Consider the following 12,962-nt stretch of genomic DNA (forward strand, 5'->3'; position numbering starts at 1 on the left):
AAGAGTAATAGTGAAACAGTATACACTACAAAAGGGTATCAAACATATTTTTCAGATGAGGTCTTTCGCTATCGGCGCAGGCCACGGCAGCCAATGTCAGGAACATTTACATTTCAGATAGTCTTAGCCAAACAAAGAGATGCAAACAGTTCAAAAGGAGAATGAAAGGCCAGCACCATGAGAACCAGAGGCAGGGGATGCACACGAAATTGTCGATCACTTCAAAGTGAGGAAGCAGCAAGAGTTGAACATCTACTGCTCCGAGATGGTTAGTGCATACATGATCAATTACGAATCTTTCTCGAGCAAGAACCTCTCCACCGGAAGTGGGCCGGTCATCTTCACTGACAAATACCTGACACTTCCCAGAAACCCAAATTGATATTTCCAATTCACTAGAACACTTCTCCAACACATTACCAAAGAGCCCAAACAATATTTCTGCTAAACCATATATTTCAAAACCTACAGAAAAGGACATTGAAAATCTTCAAAGGACTAGGAACATTGACGAGCTCGTGAATTCAGAGCCTGGGGCAGTTTTAGAATCGCCTGAGAACGATCATTATCTAAATACGTAAAATGGAGTGAAACATATATCAAAATGTAACCCCCCATATGCACGTGACAGTGTTAATGACATTTTTGACATGGAAGAGATTAAAGATCTCGATTAATGATTTCAGAAATCAGCCTCCACCAGCAGATGTAGGAGCAACGCCATGCCCTCTCCTCGCAAACAAGGATATTGTCATATTGTCAAATGATTATAAAGGAATTAGGTGTGGGGGGGGCAAGCACCTCATTAACTAAAAGATGCACAGTGCTACTAATCCCCTCAATGAGAGCTCAATTATTTAATGTTTGACAGAATGGACTGAAATGCTATTTTCATGGATTTCTACCAGAATTCTTGATCATGACATGCACAATGATCTGCTTAAACAACGTCCTGTGATGTCATCAGTTTATCCCCTACCCAAAACCCATAGATAAACGCAGACTTCCACTCTGCCGCTTGCCCAGTTATCAGTGCCGCTGGTTCTTTCACGGAACCCATTTCAGAATACAAAGATACTTTTCATGTATGTGTGTTTCACACTCTTCCAGCTCATATCGGAGACACCGGTTCTTCAGAAAGTGGCACAGTTTCAGTGGTAATAAGTAGAGCTTCTAGGGACAATGGATGTCACTTTATTGTACACTTTGATCAACCACAGCCCAAGTTTACATTCAATTGCACACTTTTCTAAAACCAGACCAGCCGCTTAAACCCCTTTTTGGCAAGGTCAGACTACTGGCCCTGTCACAAAAATGACATTTAGTTAATGTACTTCAGATACTAATAGTGCAATCTGATCATTACTAACAGCAATGATACTTTTCTCTCTGTGACTAAATACTTCCAGCTACAATAGATAACCTGTACACAAAAAAACCCAACAAGGCCATCATGAGAGACAGGGACAGCCACTGTGCCTGGAAGTTTGACACACAATTAAAGTGTGATTTTCTATCACTTCTGCTCACTATTAAAATGTGGACTCTGTGTATGTAGTAGATATAAATTGAAGAACACACATATACATTTATTTTTATTACTACAAAGTTCTCACTCATATTTGTAAATTGCCCACTCTTTGCTTTCCTTTGTAATATAATGGAGTCCTAATGAAACAGATGGTTTGTGGGTAGACTCTGAACCTCTTGGAAGAACCTGGATTTCTTTGAAAGGCTTTTGAATATATTTGCTTTCCTTTGTGAAAACGTTATTATGGAGTTGTGCGCCCATGCCAAGTGGTGCCTTTTTCCTCCTCTGGCTCCAAATGACTCCAAATGTTTAAAGCACAAAACACCCAGAAGCAGTGCCCTTACCGAGTCACTTCGCCATATGGCCCACTTCCTCTGTGGAAAGATGTTTTGCAGGGCTTTAATGATTGGCTATCTAATTTATCATTTATGTATGCTTTTATACCAATTACCTCCCTCCCTCCAAGGGCTTGTCCTTCTCCGGATGAAGGGGCTGTCACTGAATGTTAAGGGCTGATCTCACAGTGATATCTTTGGAAACACCCATTGCAATGGAGCTGGTGTGCCACCTTTGGACCCAGCGTGGCTGTGCTGTGGTGCGCTTCCTAGGCGACTTCAACCACCCAGGCAACAAGGCCACCAAACTGATGAAGGAAGCTCTCCTCAGCCTTCTCGACACCCTCAGCCTCACACAGCACACGAAAGACTCAACACATGAGAAAGGTAACATCCTCGACCTAATCATCACTGCACTCTTGTCCCTCCTCTACAGCTCTCCTCTCCCGCTTGACTGGTCTGACCACCTAGGCGTGCCTTTCAACACCCTGCACACCACCCCGGTCAAGCAATCGCAGCGGAAACCCAGCGACAAACCTTCAAGTCCTTCAAGAACTTCCCAGTGGAAGCCCTCAAAAGTCAATTTCGCCAACCTACACCTTACATGGATCGAACACCGCCAACCAAACTGCAACTCTCTACTGAAAGCACTCAACACCACCCTCTCAGCCTCCATCGACCAACACGTGCCTCTGAAACAAGGCACCTGCAAACTGAAACCGCCGGCACCATAGGAAACATGCAAGAACTCAACCTCAGCAAAAGAGCCAACAAGAAACAAGATAAAACCTGGCGTCACTCCAGGACTGCATCCGCCCTGGCGCTCCTTAAAGAACTCTGAGCAACCCGCCGACAACTAATCAACACAGCCATGGCCTCCTCCTATCAGAATACCATAGCAGAAGCCGACAACAAAAGTAGAGCCCCCTTCAAAGCGGTCATACAGTGCGTCAACTCGCTACCCAGCCATGCCATACCACACTGCATTGCAGTGGTCGAAGTGGGCAGGAGCGGTGCTCCTCTACTTCTTTTAATTAAGTTTTACTGTTCCTATACTTTTATTTTAAAAAGAAACCGTTCCGGAATGGTTTCGTTTTAAAATAAAAGTGTAGGAAGAAGTTGAAACTTGCACTTACAGTGCTCTGCACTGAATGTTCCCCTAAACAGCAGGCGTATGTGTTTAGGAGTTTGTATTGTGCGTGGGAGTGGGGGTGGCGATGGGGTTTGTGGGGAGCGGTGCTGGCTAGTAGGGAACATAGTTCCACTACTTCTTTTCGTACACTTTGACCACTGCTGCATTGAAAAATCCACTGCCATCAACACCTTCTTCATCGACAAAATCAGCCAGATTCGCCAGCACATAGACACCAGCTCTGCATCCACAGATCCACCTCACGTCCCTCCTTGCATAATCTCCACAACCTGGACAACATTCAAGACACTCTCGACAGAGGACCTGGTAGAAACCCTGGTCGCCCTCAAAGCCACATTATATACATATGACATCCTCCCAGCATCCATCCTCAAGACCCTCCCTGCATAAGCTCTTCTTCCCTACCTGGAGATCATCAACAGCTCCCTAACTCAAGGCACCTTCCCATCAACCCTAAAAACAGGAGAAAACCTCCCTCTACTAAAGAAACCCTCTATGGATCCCGACAACCTAGGTAACTATCACCCCATCACCCATCTTCCCTTGCGAGGTTAGCTCACCGAGAAAGCAGTAGCCACACAACTGCAGCAACACACCGACATCAATAAACTCCTCCAAACCTAGCAATCCGGCTTCAGACACAGATGCAGCACAGAGACAGCAACCATACAGGTGGTCGATGACACCTTCAACTGCCTTGACGACGGCCACCCCGGTCTCCTTTTTCTACTTGACCTTTCGGCTGCTTTTGACAGAGTAGACCACCAGGCGCTTACGGACACACTACACCGTTGAATGGGGATCAACAACCTTGTTCTATGCTGGTTCAGGTCCTACCCCACCAACCGCAAGTAGTTTGTTCAGATGGATTCCTCTAGATTGCCAATGCTACCCGTCACCCGTGGAGTCCTACAGGGTTCCATCCTCTCCCCAGTGATCTTCAATCTACACATGGAGCTGCTGGGAGCCCTCTAAGCCACACACACATCCACGTCCACCAATACGCCGATGACACACAGCTATACCTCAAGAATGACGCAATCAAGGACATCCATAGGCTCAAAACCTGCCTCTTGCTGATCCAGTCTTAGATGTCCGTGCATACTTGAAGCTCGACCCCTCCAAGACCGAATTCCAACTCCTCACCAACAACACTGAACACCTAGACATACAGACCTGGCTATCAACCATGAACTCTGAGGGCTTCACACCCGAGCTCACCTCCTGCACCAAGTCCCTCGGATTCCACATCGACAAACACCTCTCCTTCAAGATGCACATAGCTAAGAACACAAACTGAGACAGCTTGATATCAGCTCTCTCTCCTGTGGGAAGTCAAGCCTTTCCTCCCTCCGGACAACTTTAGATTCACTGTTCAAGCACTAGTCCTATCCCACTTGGAGGGGGCAATGCATTCCTCGAATGGCCTCCTGTCTTTCTCCCTTGTGCCCCTGACAAGTTTCATACACGTGGCCACACAACTCATCAAGGGTCTACGCAGATACGACCACATCACCCTGGCCCTCATCAACCTTCACTGGCTCCCACTGCATGCAAAAATCACCTTCAAGTCGTGCTACATCATTTATAAAGTAGTCGCCTTCAAGTCACCCAGCTACCTCGTGGATAAACTCCACATCTCTGGCGGACAGCGCACCACCAGAAACCAGGACATGTGCAGAGTTGAAATCTGCCGCTGCTAAAAGGAAAGGACCAGAAAAGAAGCCTTCTCTGTCTACACCCCAAGACTATGGAATCTCTTTCCCGTCTGCATCAGACTCTCCAGTTCCATGTCATTTCATCGCCTGCCTGTTCATCCCCAGGCTTTTTAACGTGCACATTCCATCGAATGCGTTAATCGTTTTTTTGTGTTTTTTGGGGGTACCCCACAAATCCCCCCTCCCTCACTTATTTTTTGCTATTGCCCACTTGCCCAAACCCTTATCCGCCCTTTCCTACCCCCACCTAAACAATTCGATGAGCGCATTTGATGGAATGTGCACGTTAAAAAGCCTGGGGATGAACAGGCAGGCAATGAAAGGACGTTGTACCGACTCTCCCCCATGCTCCTACAATTCAGAAAAGAATTCAAGACCCATCACTTCAAGGAGTCTCTCGTCCTCAACATCTAGGCCATCACGTTATCCCTCGTGTACCTGACTCGGTAGAGGCCACCTGCCCCTCTCCTTCCCACCACCCGGTGCAGCTGTAGCCCCCCTCTGCCCCCTCTGTATATCTGTTCTGTTGTTACCACTGAAAAGCGCTGTGTTATGCATCTGTAATGTTGTACACCTCTGGAAAGCACTCCGTTATATATCTGTATTGGTGCATACCTTTGTGAAGTGCTCCATTGCTTCTTTAAGCTAGGTTGGCGCTCAATAAATCTAGTAATAATAATAATAATAGTAATACTAATAATAATAAAAGAAAGGAGAAGGAGATGAAATGTGTTATTATTTGCACTGTGATATTCAGAACGAATAGGCCCAAGAGATGGTTCACTTGTAATTAATAGTCAGGAATGTAAACATATTACTAAAGCCTCAGTCTGTAAACATGGCCCAGTGACCGAAACATCAGTCCCTACACAGCTGACACTACAGGCATACAGTTGGTTCATTTTCAGAATCAGGGGGCGGGCGGGGAAATGCATTGTTGCTACAAGTGGAAAATGAAACCTGTGCAGAATTTGTTTCCAGTGTTGACATGCTAATAAACAATTGCAGATAAAATCCTCAACCAAGAGGCATGCTTTCACCTTCACCCATATGTGGGCCTGGGGTCAGAAAGACCTGGTGGAGGGAAAGGGGGCGGAGGGGTTCGTCCCTGCTGCTCCCAGGGTTCAAGGCACAGAATTAAAATGTGGGTGGTGGTGCAATGTTGGAACAGTTCTGTGGGTGCAGGGTGTTGCCAATCTTGAGAACACGGGGTGTGGTTGCTTTACGTATGTGAATGGACCTCTTAATGTTGCTTTGTCCTCAGGAAGGGAAGGAGTTGCCTTGTGGGATCCGGACCGTCTCATCCGGGATGGATCTGGCAATTCTCTAATCCTTTCTTTGCATTTGTGTCACTGACCTGTCTGTGAACATTTCCTCTCTGTCGCCCACCGATAGGTATAAAATGACCTGTGAGTACACCTGGCCTAACCACCTGATGCCCTCAGACGGGGAGGCAGCCAAGGCCATCATCGATCAGCACGGCTTCGAGGACGACGTGGCCTACGGGCTGACCAAGGTGTTCATCCGCACGCCACAGACCCTCTTCACCCTCGAGCAAGAGCGGGCCCAGCTAATCCCCATCATTGTTCTCCTCTTACAAAAGGTAGGATCCTATGGGATGTGTGCAGTGATGCTCCCTCAAAGAGAGAGCAGCTTCTTGCAATGATGCTGCACCCGGTGGCACCCTCAAAACCTCTGGGATGAATGGTCCTGGCTCAAAGGAGGCTCAGTTGTGTTCAGTGACACTTCCCTAAAGGGAGCAGCTCCTTGGGAAATGATCCCCTCCCAAGGATAGCAGAGCTGTGTTAAAAAAAGCCTGAAAACAACCATAAACGGGGAACCGGTTCAGCATACAATTCACATCTTTGTCACCAAACTCGTATATTATAACACACATGGGTGACCCAAGAAATTGCAGCAGTAACATTTGAGGCTAAGATTCAATCTATGACCGCTTGCTAAACTATCACTGTCCCTAAGGGAAGAACTAAACTCTCCCTGGGACCCCCAGATGACCCTAGGGAGTGGTGTTGCGCTGCCTCTCTAACAGGGATAGAAGGAGAGATTGCTTTACACAAGGCTCCATGGTAAATTCTAGAAGTGTCCCTGGTGGGACCAGTCTGGCAGGTACCGTCACCAAGGAGTTGGGCAAAGAGTTCTTCTGTTAAGTTCATGGGCCCTCATTAGGACCCTGGCGCTAAGTGTTTAACGGCGCTGTAAAAGGCTGCAGTGCCGTTAAACACTTAGCGCTTTACTACGAGGTCCCATTGCGGGACCCGACCTGAACGGCTGGTCTAGACCAGCCGTTAAAGTAGGGACCCGCAAAGGGACCTTGGTGCTAAGTACGGTACTGCAATTTGCGGTACCATACTTAGCGCCTTCCCCAGTCCCATTGAGCCCTATGGGGCAAAAATGGGAATGGGGAAGGGCCAATGTTCAATGGGGAATTACCCCCTCGCCAATCTTGGAATGGGGTGGTAATTCCCCATTGAACATTGGCGGACTCGTTACGATACCGGCACCAACCATGGTGCTAATAGCGCCATGGTTTAGCGCCAGTATCGTAATGAGGGCCGTGTCGGAGGGCAAGGGAATGACGTGAGAAGTTAGCATTGCCAGAGTTTGGACACGTTAGAGGGGGAAACACCGCAATGTCAAAAGGAACCGGATGGGATAGGTTCAGGAAGGCTGGTAGTTAGAAGAAAGGACGGGAAGGTACAAAGAGACCGTACAAGAGTATTTATCAAGCAGTGAAGCGGTGAAGAGGATGGGTTGTTGTTAGGGGAAGCAGAAGGTTTAGGAGTGTTGTGTATTAGTTCCAGCTGTAGATGTGCAACTCGAGGCCACACGCCTACAAACCTAGTCTATATTCGGGATAAGCAATTAATATGCAAATGATGTCCTATTTCGAACCATTGAATGCACATTTTTCACTGGAATTTTCATGTTGGTAGCCTGGTAGTCTGGAAACCCTAACCTGACTGCGGCTCGTGAGGACTGAAGTTGCGCAATCCTGGGACAGGGGAACCACCCTAAAGGCCATGTACTGGGTAATGGCCCAAAATATCGCCCTCACAATTACGATGGCTGAAAATGCCAACTTCTTTTTTTCTTAAACCATATATATATGTGGGGGGGTATGTAATATAATGGTAATATGGGGTGTGCGGCAGTCTGTATGTGGTGTAAGGGGGGTTTAAAAAATAAAAATAAAAAAAGTTGGCATTTTCGCCTGTGTGTGTGTGGCATTGATACGGATGAGTTCATGTGTATTCTTTGTTACTGGTGGAAATGGAAAAGTATGATCTCTGGACTGAGGTTTAGTTCGCTGCAAAACGACGCTATTTTCTTTCTGGTGAGACCTGTTGTTAAGAGAGACAAGAAGGACGGTATAAAAATACTGCTTTACAAGAAATACACACCTTTACAGCAAATATCAAATAACACGACATAACATTTGTGAGCCCATAATGAAAGTGCTGTGGTACAAGGCCCGGGGTGGGTGGTGAAGTGCTCTTTTGGACGCAAAAGAAGATACCTGTCTGCGCGTAGTTTGAGTTGAGTGTTTTCTTGAGCGCTACTTATTTATTTATTTATTTTGGCGTTTATTTACAGCACACAAAACCCTCGGGTATCTAGGCGCTAACTTGTAACTTGCATCTACTTCAGCGCCGGTGTCTATGCTGCGCGCGTGGCAGAGATGCAGTTAATGATATTTGTGATCCACTGTATGTACACTGCGGGTGTGGTGGTGTACCTTAACTCCGCTCTCAGCGCTGCACTGTAGCGTAGCTGCTGTGAATACCAAGCAACGTCATGTGACAGGGCGGCAGTGGCGGTGGCGCTAAACCTGGCATTCAGTTATGTCATCTGTAATGCAGCGGTGCTGTTGAATGTGTACTTGGCATGGCTGTGGCCAATGCTGGATTTTACTTTTATGGACTTCATTGATTCACGGTGCGTCACCCTTTCTCATGGTGGCCCTGAATCATGCTGTTCCCATCTTCATCTTGTATCCAGGCTTGCAACATTATGTGTTACTACTGACTTCTGCAATTCTATTCGCTCTCCACTCTTGCTTCTCCACTCTTTTTGACTGCTTATTCTCTGTTCTCCCATCCTCTCCCTTTGTCCCTTTTCCTATCTCTTCTCCTCCTCCCCTTACTTTCTTGTATGCACTTACTCTATCAAAATCATCCCTGGACCTAGTATGATAGCAACCTCGTCTGTCTCCTCTCCCCTCCTCTTACTTGTTTTTTTCCTCACCTCCCACCACCCCACGCTCCAACACTATCTGAAATGTCGTCAGACCTAGTACGATAGTCGCTTGTTTTATTCCTCCCCTCCCTTTCTGCACCCCTCTCCCTCACCTTTTGTTTTTCTCCGGCTCTACCAGAAATGTTGTCAGGCCTAGTACGATAGTCGCTTGTCTGTTTCCATTTCCTTCCCACTCTCCCCCTCCCTTCCTTATCTATGTCTTAACTCTTGCACTATCTGAAATGTCGTCAAGCCGAGTACGATAGTTAATTTCACATCCTTACTGTTCATGGAGTGTAAGAATGTCATCGTATTTTCCCTTGTTCCCTCCCTTGCCTTGAAGTGCTTTGAAACACATTGTGTATAGGCGCTATATAAATAAACTATCATATCATATCATATCATTGCACTTTAGACTCGAATGGTGATGCTTGCTTTAGGTCTCGGGTGCACAACTGTTTTCACTGGAGGGCTAAATCTAGCACACACGTCTCAACCTGCAGGAGAGAAGGGAGGCACACAAGCCATCTTCTGAGAGGAAGGGAAGTACCTCCAGTGCGGGCGCCTAAGGAAAGCACATGCGCCACATCCCCAGGGAATTAGTCCAACCATATGAGGTGGGGAAGAACCTCTGTGGCTGGTTCAAAGCATTGCCTTCCAATGTCAGAGTGCAGCACTCATGAGCCGTCTACTTACGTCTGGAACTGATGTAATAATTCAGTTGGCTCCTGAGGAGACACATTTATGCCAAAATGAAGGCCGTTGTCCTCAGGAAGTTCTGTTAAACCCCAGAACAAAACCTCAGTAGCATTACAGAACTGAAAGGGGGAATCAAACTTTTGATGAGTTTACACATTTACCCCTGAAGTATCTGATTGGGTGGGTCACTGGTAACAAAGTTGATAAATTATAAGGAATGTTTAATTTGGTTGCATGTGGGCATGTCCTTAAAGATTATGAGACACACCTACACCAGCATCAAGTTGGCAAGAGTATCACTCATGCTAGGAGGCACGCGGGTGCTGCCGATAGGTGTGTGAGTACTCGCGTAAAAAAAAAGTACTTATGGCTGTGGACGAGTGATGGATTGCCATTTGTGCAGGCGTACAATCTCTGGCTTTTTTATTTTTAATAATATGAAATGATGCAGCTAATCCTGTTTCTGAAAGGGAGGTCTGCTAATCAGACTCTTGATCCCTACATGATCCATCCCAAAATGATAGTGCTCCCATGTGCCTTTACTGAAACAGCCTCCTTGGGCCTTTAATACCAGCCCTGTAGTGGTACAGGGAAGGTTAAAGGTCATATGTGCATTCTTGACAGCTGCTGGAACACAATGTACATGCATGCCTGGGTGGCTTTCTAATCTTCTGCATCCCTCTTTCCAAACTTAATAATTGTATGCCTTAGTTAGCCTGATGGCATGTAAATCTTTACCTATAAGCTGTGCCTGCTAGTGGCATAGTAACTATTAAGCATAGAGAATTAGTCAGCCACATAAATTTGATATCACACTAGAGTACTGGTGTCTGGTCTTACTGTCTCCACAACTGCCATGTTGAACAATGCCCAAGATGCTGCCTCTTTGCTCCCGCAGAGGAATGCCAACGCCTTCCTGCCAGGGAACAGGACTGCCCCCAGGATGTCTCCTGGGAACTAGTGCTTCAAAGATAGCACTGACATAACATAGACACTCTTGCACCAGGATGCTGATGATTGGAGTCCCTTTGAAGACAGCAGGCATGGGAAGGGGTTGGAGTTGGAGTAGGCAGGAGAGAGAAGTGGGATGGGAGAATGTTCCACCATCGTGGTTTCCGTTAGGGTTCTCTGCCTCTTCCTGGTCCCCCTTTCCTGCAGGTAATGCACTCTGAATGTGATGTCAGAAGGCAATGGGCACTTGGTACAGCAGCCTGGATTGGACCATGTACACCAGGCTTGCTTTGTACTAATCACCAGTGACAGTTTGCCTTCTGTGAAGAGGATTTCCTCTCCTTCTTTGAACTCTCTGAAGAACAAGAAGAGGAAATCATCTGGACCTGTTGGGGATACAGTCTATCCCAAAGTCCTCTACTAAGAGGTGAAGACTGAAGGCATCTAAGGCCGATGCGAGGCGACAGACAGCCTACTCTATAGAATTCGCCCTGAAGAAGGACCAAATGTTAGGTCCGAAATACATTGGCAATCAACCTAAATTCTGCTTCCTAGCTTTAAGATTAACTTTCAATATTAAAAGACTAAAAGAAGCATTTGCAACTGCAAGTCTATTCATTAAACCAGATTAATGAAAATGTATGAACTACTTTTCAACAGTGAATGAACTGAATCTAATTTTGCAGTAGTTTTCACTACACCATTGGCGACCCAAGGTCTAATGGATGTTTTGTTCATTGGACATTTTTTGGCTTTTTGATTATTTCCAGTGTAAGGGTACACTGGTTGTGTTGGGTTTCACCATCAATGTCCCAAGGAAAAATCAAACATCATTTAATTTGAATTAACTAGCAGTGCCCGCCCATACCTTTTGTTCGTGCGCTCTGTCCCCTAACCATCCCCAGGGAACAGTATGGGTGAACTGCTGTAGACCAAGGCCTCTCTGCTGCGTGCACTGTAACCAGACTCCTGTTCACTGGAGGTGAATAACACCCTGTAGGTGTCAGCCAACTTCATGCAGCAGAACTAAAAGACTCACCTTGTCCTGGAACCCCCAGATTAGAGCGCCAGCAACCCAGGGGTAGCTGGAATCCTTTTTTGCCAATTAAAGACATCTTAGAGCTGGATCGACTGCACTCCATGCCTTCCAACCATCAATGGACTGCTGTGCTGCTTTTGGCACTAATTCATGGCTCACAGAAGGGCGCCAAACCATGCGCAATAGCAAACGCCAGGCGCTTAAAAACTGGAAGGCAAACCCATGCGATGACACTAAAGAAAACTTACAAATAATTGCCAGAAAGTGCAAAGACTCAATTTTTAATGCTAAATCTGAAGCGTACAATTGCCGAATCTCCGAAGCTAAATCGCAAACCAAAGAACTCTTCACCATCCACAATGAACTCATAGTCCCTCGCACCTGCACTGATGAGATTATTAAAGATGAAGTCTGGGGCACTAGCATACAATCTGCCATGCTAAAAAAATAGACCTCCTACAAACCAAAATTCGAGATCAATATACTACATTACCTAAGCAGAACCAGCCCATTCAGACCCCACTCAACTCCAAAACCATCAATGTTCCCAAATTCTCATTTAAGGAAATCTCTGAAACAGAAGTCATAGAGATCCTTAAACATCTTAAACCATTGCAATGCAAGGGCGATGTGTGCCCCCCCCAAGATCATCAAGGAATGTGCTGTGCCACTTGCTCCTCTCCTTACTGCCTTCATCAACTCCTCATTCAAAACAGGCATAGTCCCTGACAGCCTTAAAGAGGCTTGGGTGCGTCCCCTCCTAAAAAGAATAATGCTAGAGCCTTCTCAACCCAACAACTACCGACCCATAACGACCGTCCCATTCCTTCTTAAAATATTAGACAAGGCCGCCCACAGTCAAATCCAACTCAACCTTGATACCAACTCCATTCTAGGAAAAAGACAGTCAGGTTTTCGCAAAGGGCACGGAACTGAAACTGCCTTACTAGACTTAAAAAATCAAATCATCAAATCACCCGTATTATGGATAAGGGCAAGCAACCTCCTAGACCTCTCAGCAGCGTTTGACTTGGTCGACCACAATACCCTCATCAAACATCTCACTCACGCTGCACACTTCTCCAACCAAGCAGCTTCTTGGATTACCTCCTTCTTAGAAGGCAGAGCTATGAAAGTCTTCTCCTAATATAGCAAATGCGGCTCCCACCATTGTTCGCTGTGGTGTCCCACAGGGATTGTGTACTGCCCCTACGCTATACAATCTTTTCACCAAGCCCCTTTTTGATAAATTGGATGCACTTGGGATCACATACACCAA

At 46.3% G+C, this 12,962-nt stretch overlaps 1 protein-coding gene across 1 annotated transcript in view; it reads left to right on the top strand.

The window, feature by feature from the left end:
- Window positions 1-12,962, top strand: part of MYO1G (myosin IG) — a 1,030,638-nt gene that overhangs the window by 640,381 nt on the left and 377,295 nt on the right. The window contains exon 16 of the mRNA XM_069645825.1: window positions 6,133-6,340. Within this exon, the coding sequence (XP_069501926.1) occupies window positions 6,133-6,340 (208 nt within the window). The remainder of the gene's footprint in view (window positions 1-6,132; window positions 6,341-12,962) is intronic.

Source organism: Ambystoma mexicanum, chromosome 2p (genome assembly GCF_040938575.1).
Source record: "Ambystoma mexicanum isolate Mex_15411 chromosome 2p, UKY_AmexF1_1, whole genome shotgun sequence".
Lineage (NCBI taxonomy): Eukaryota > Metazoa > Chordata > Amphibia > Caudata > Ambystomatidae > Ambystoma > Ambystoma mexicanum.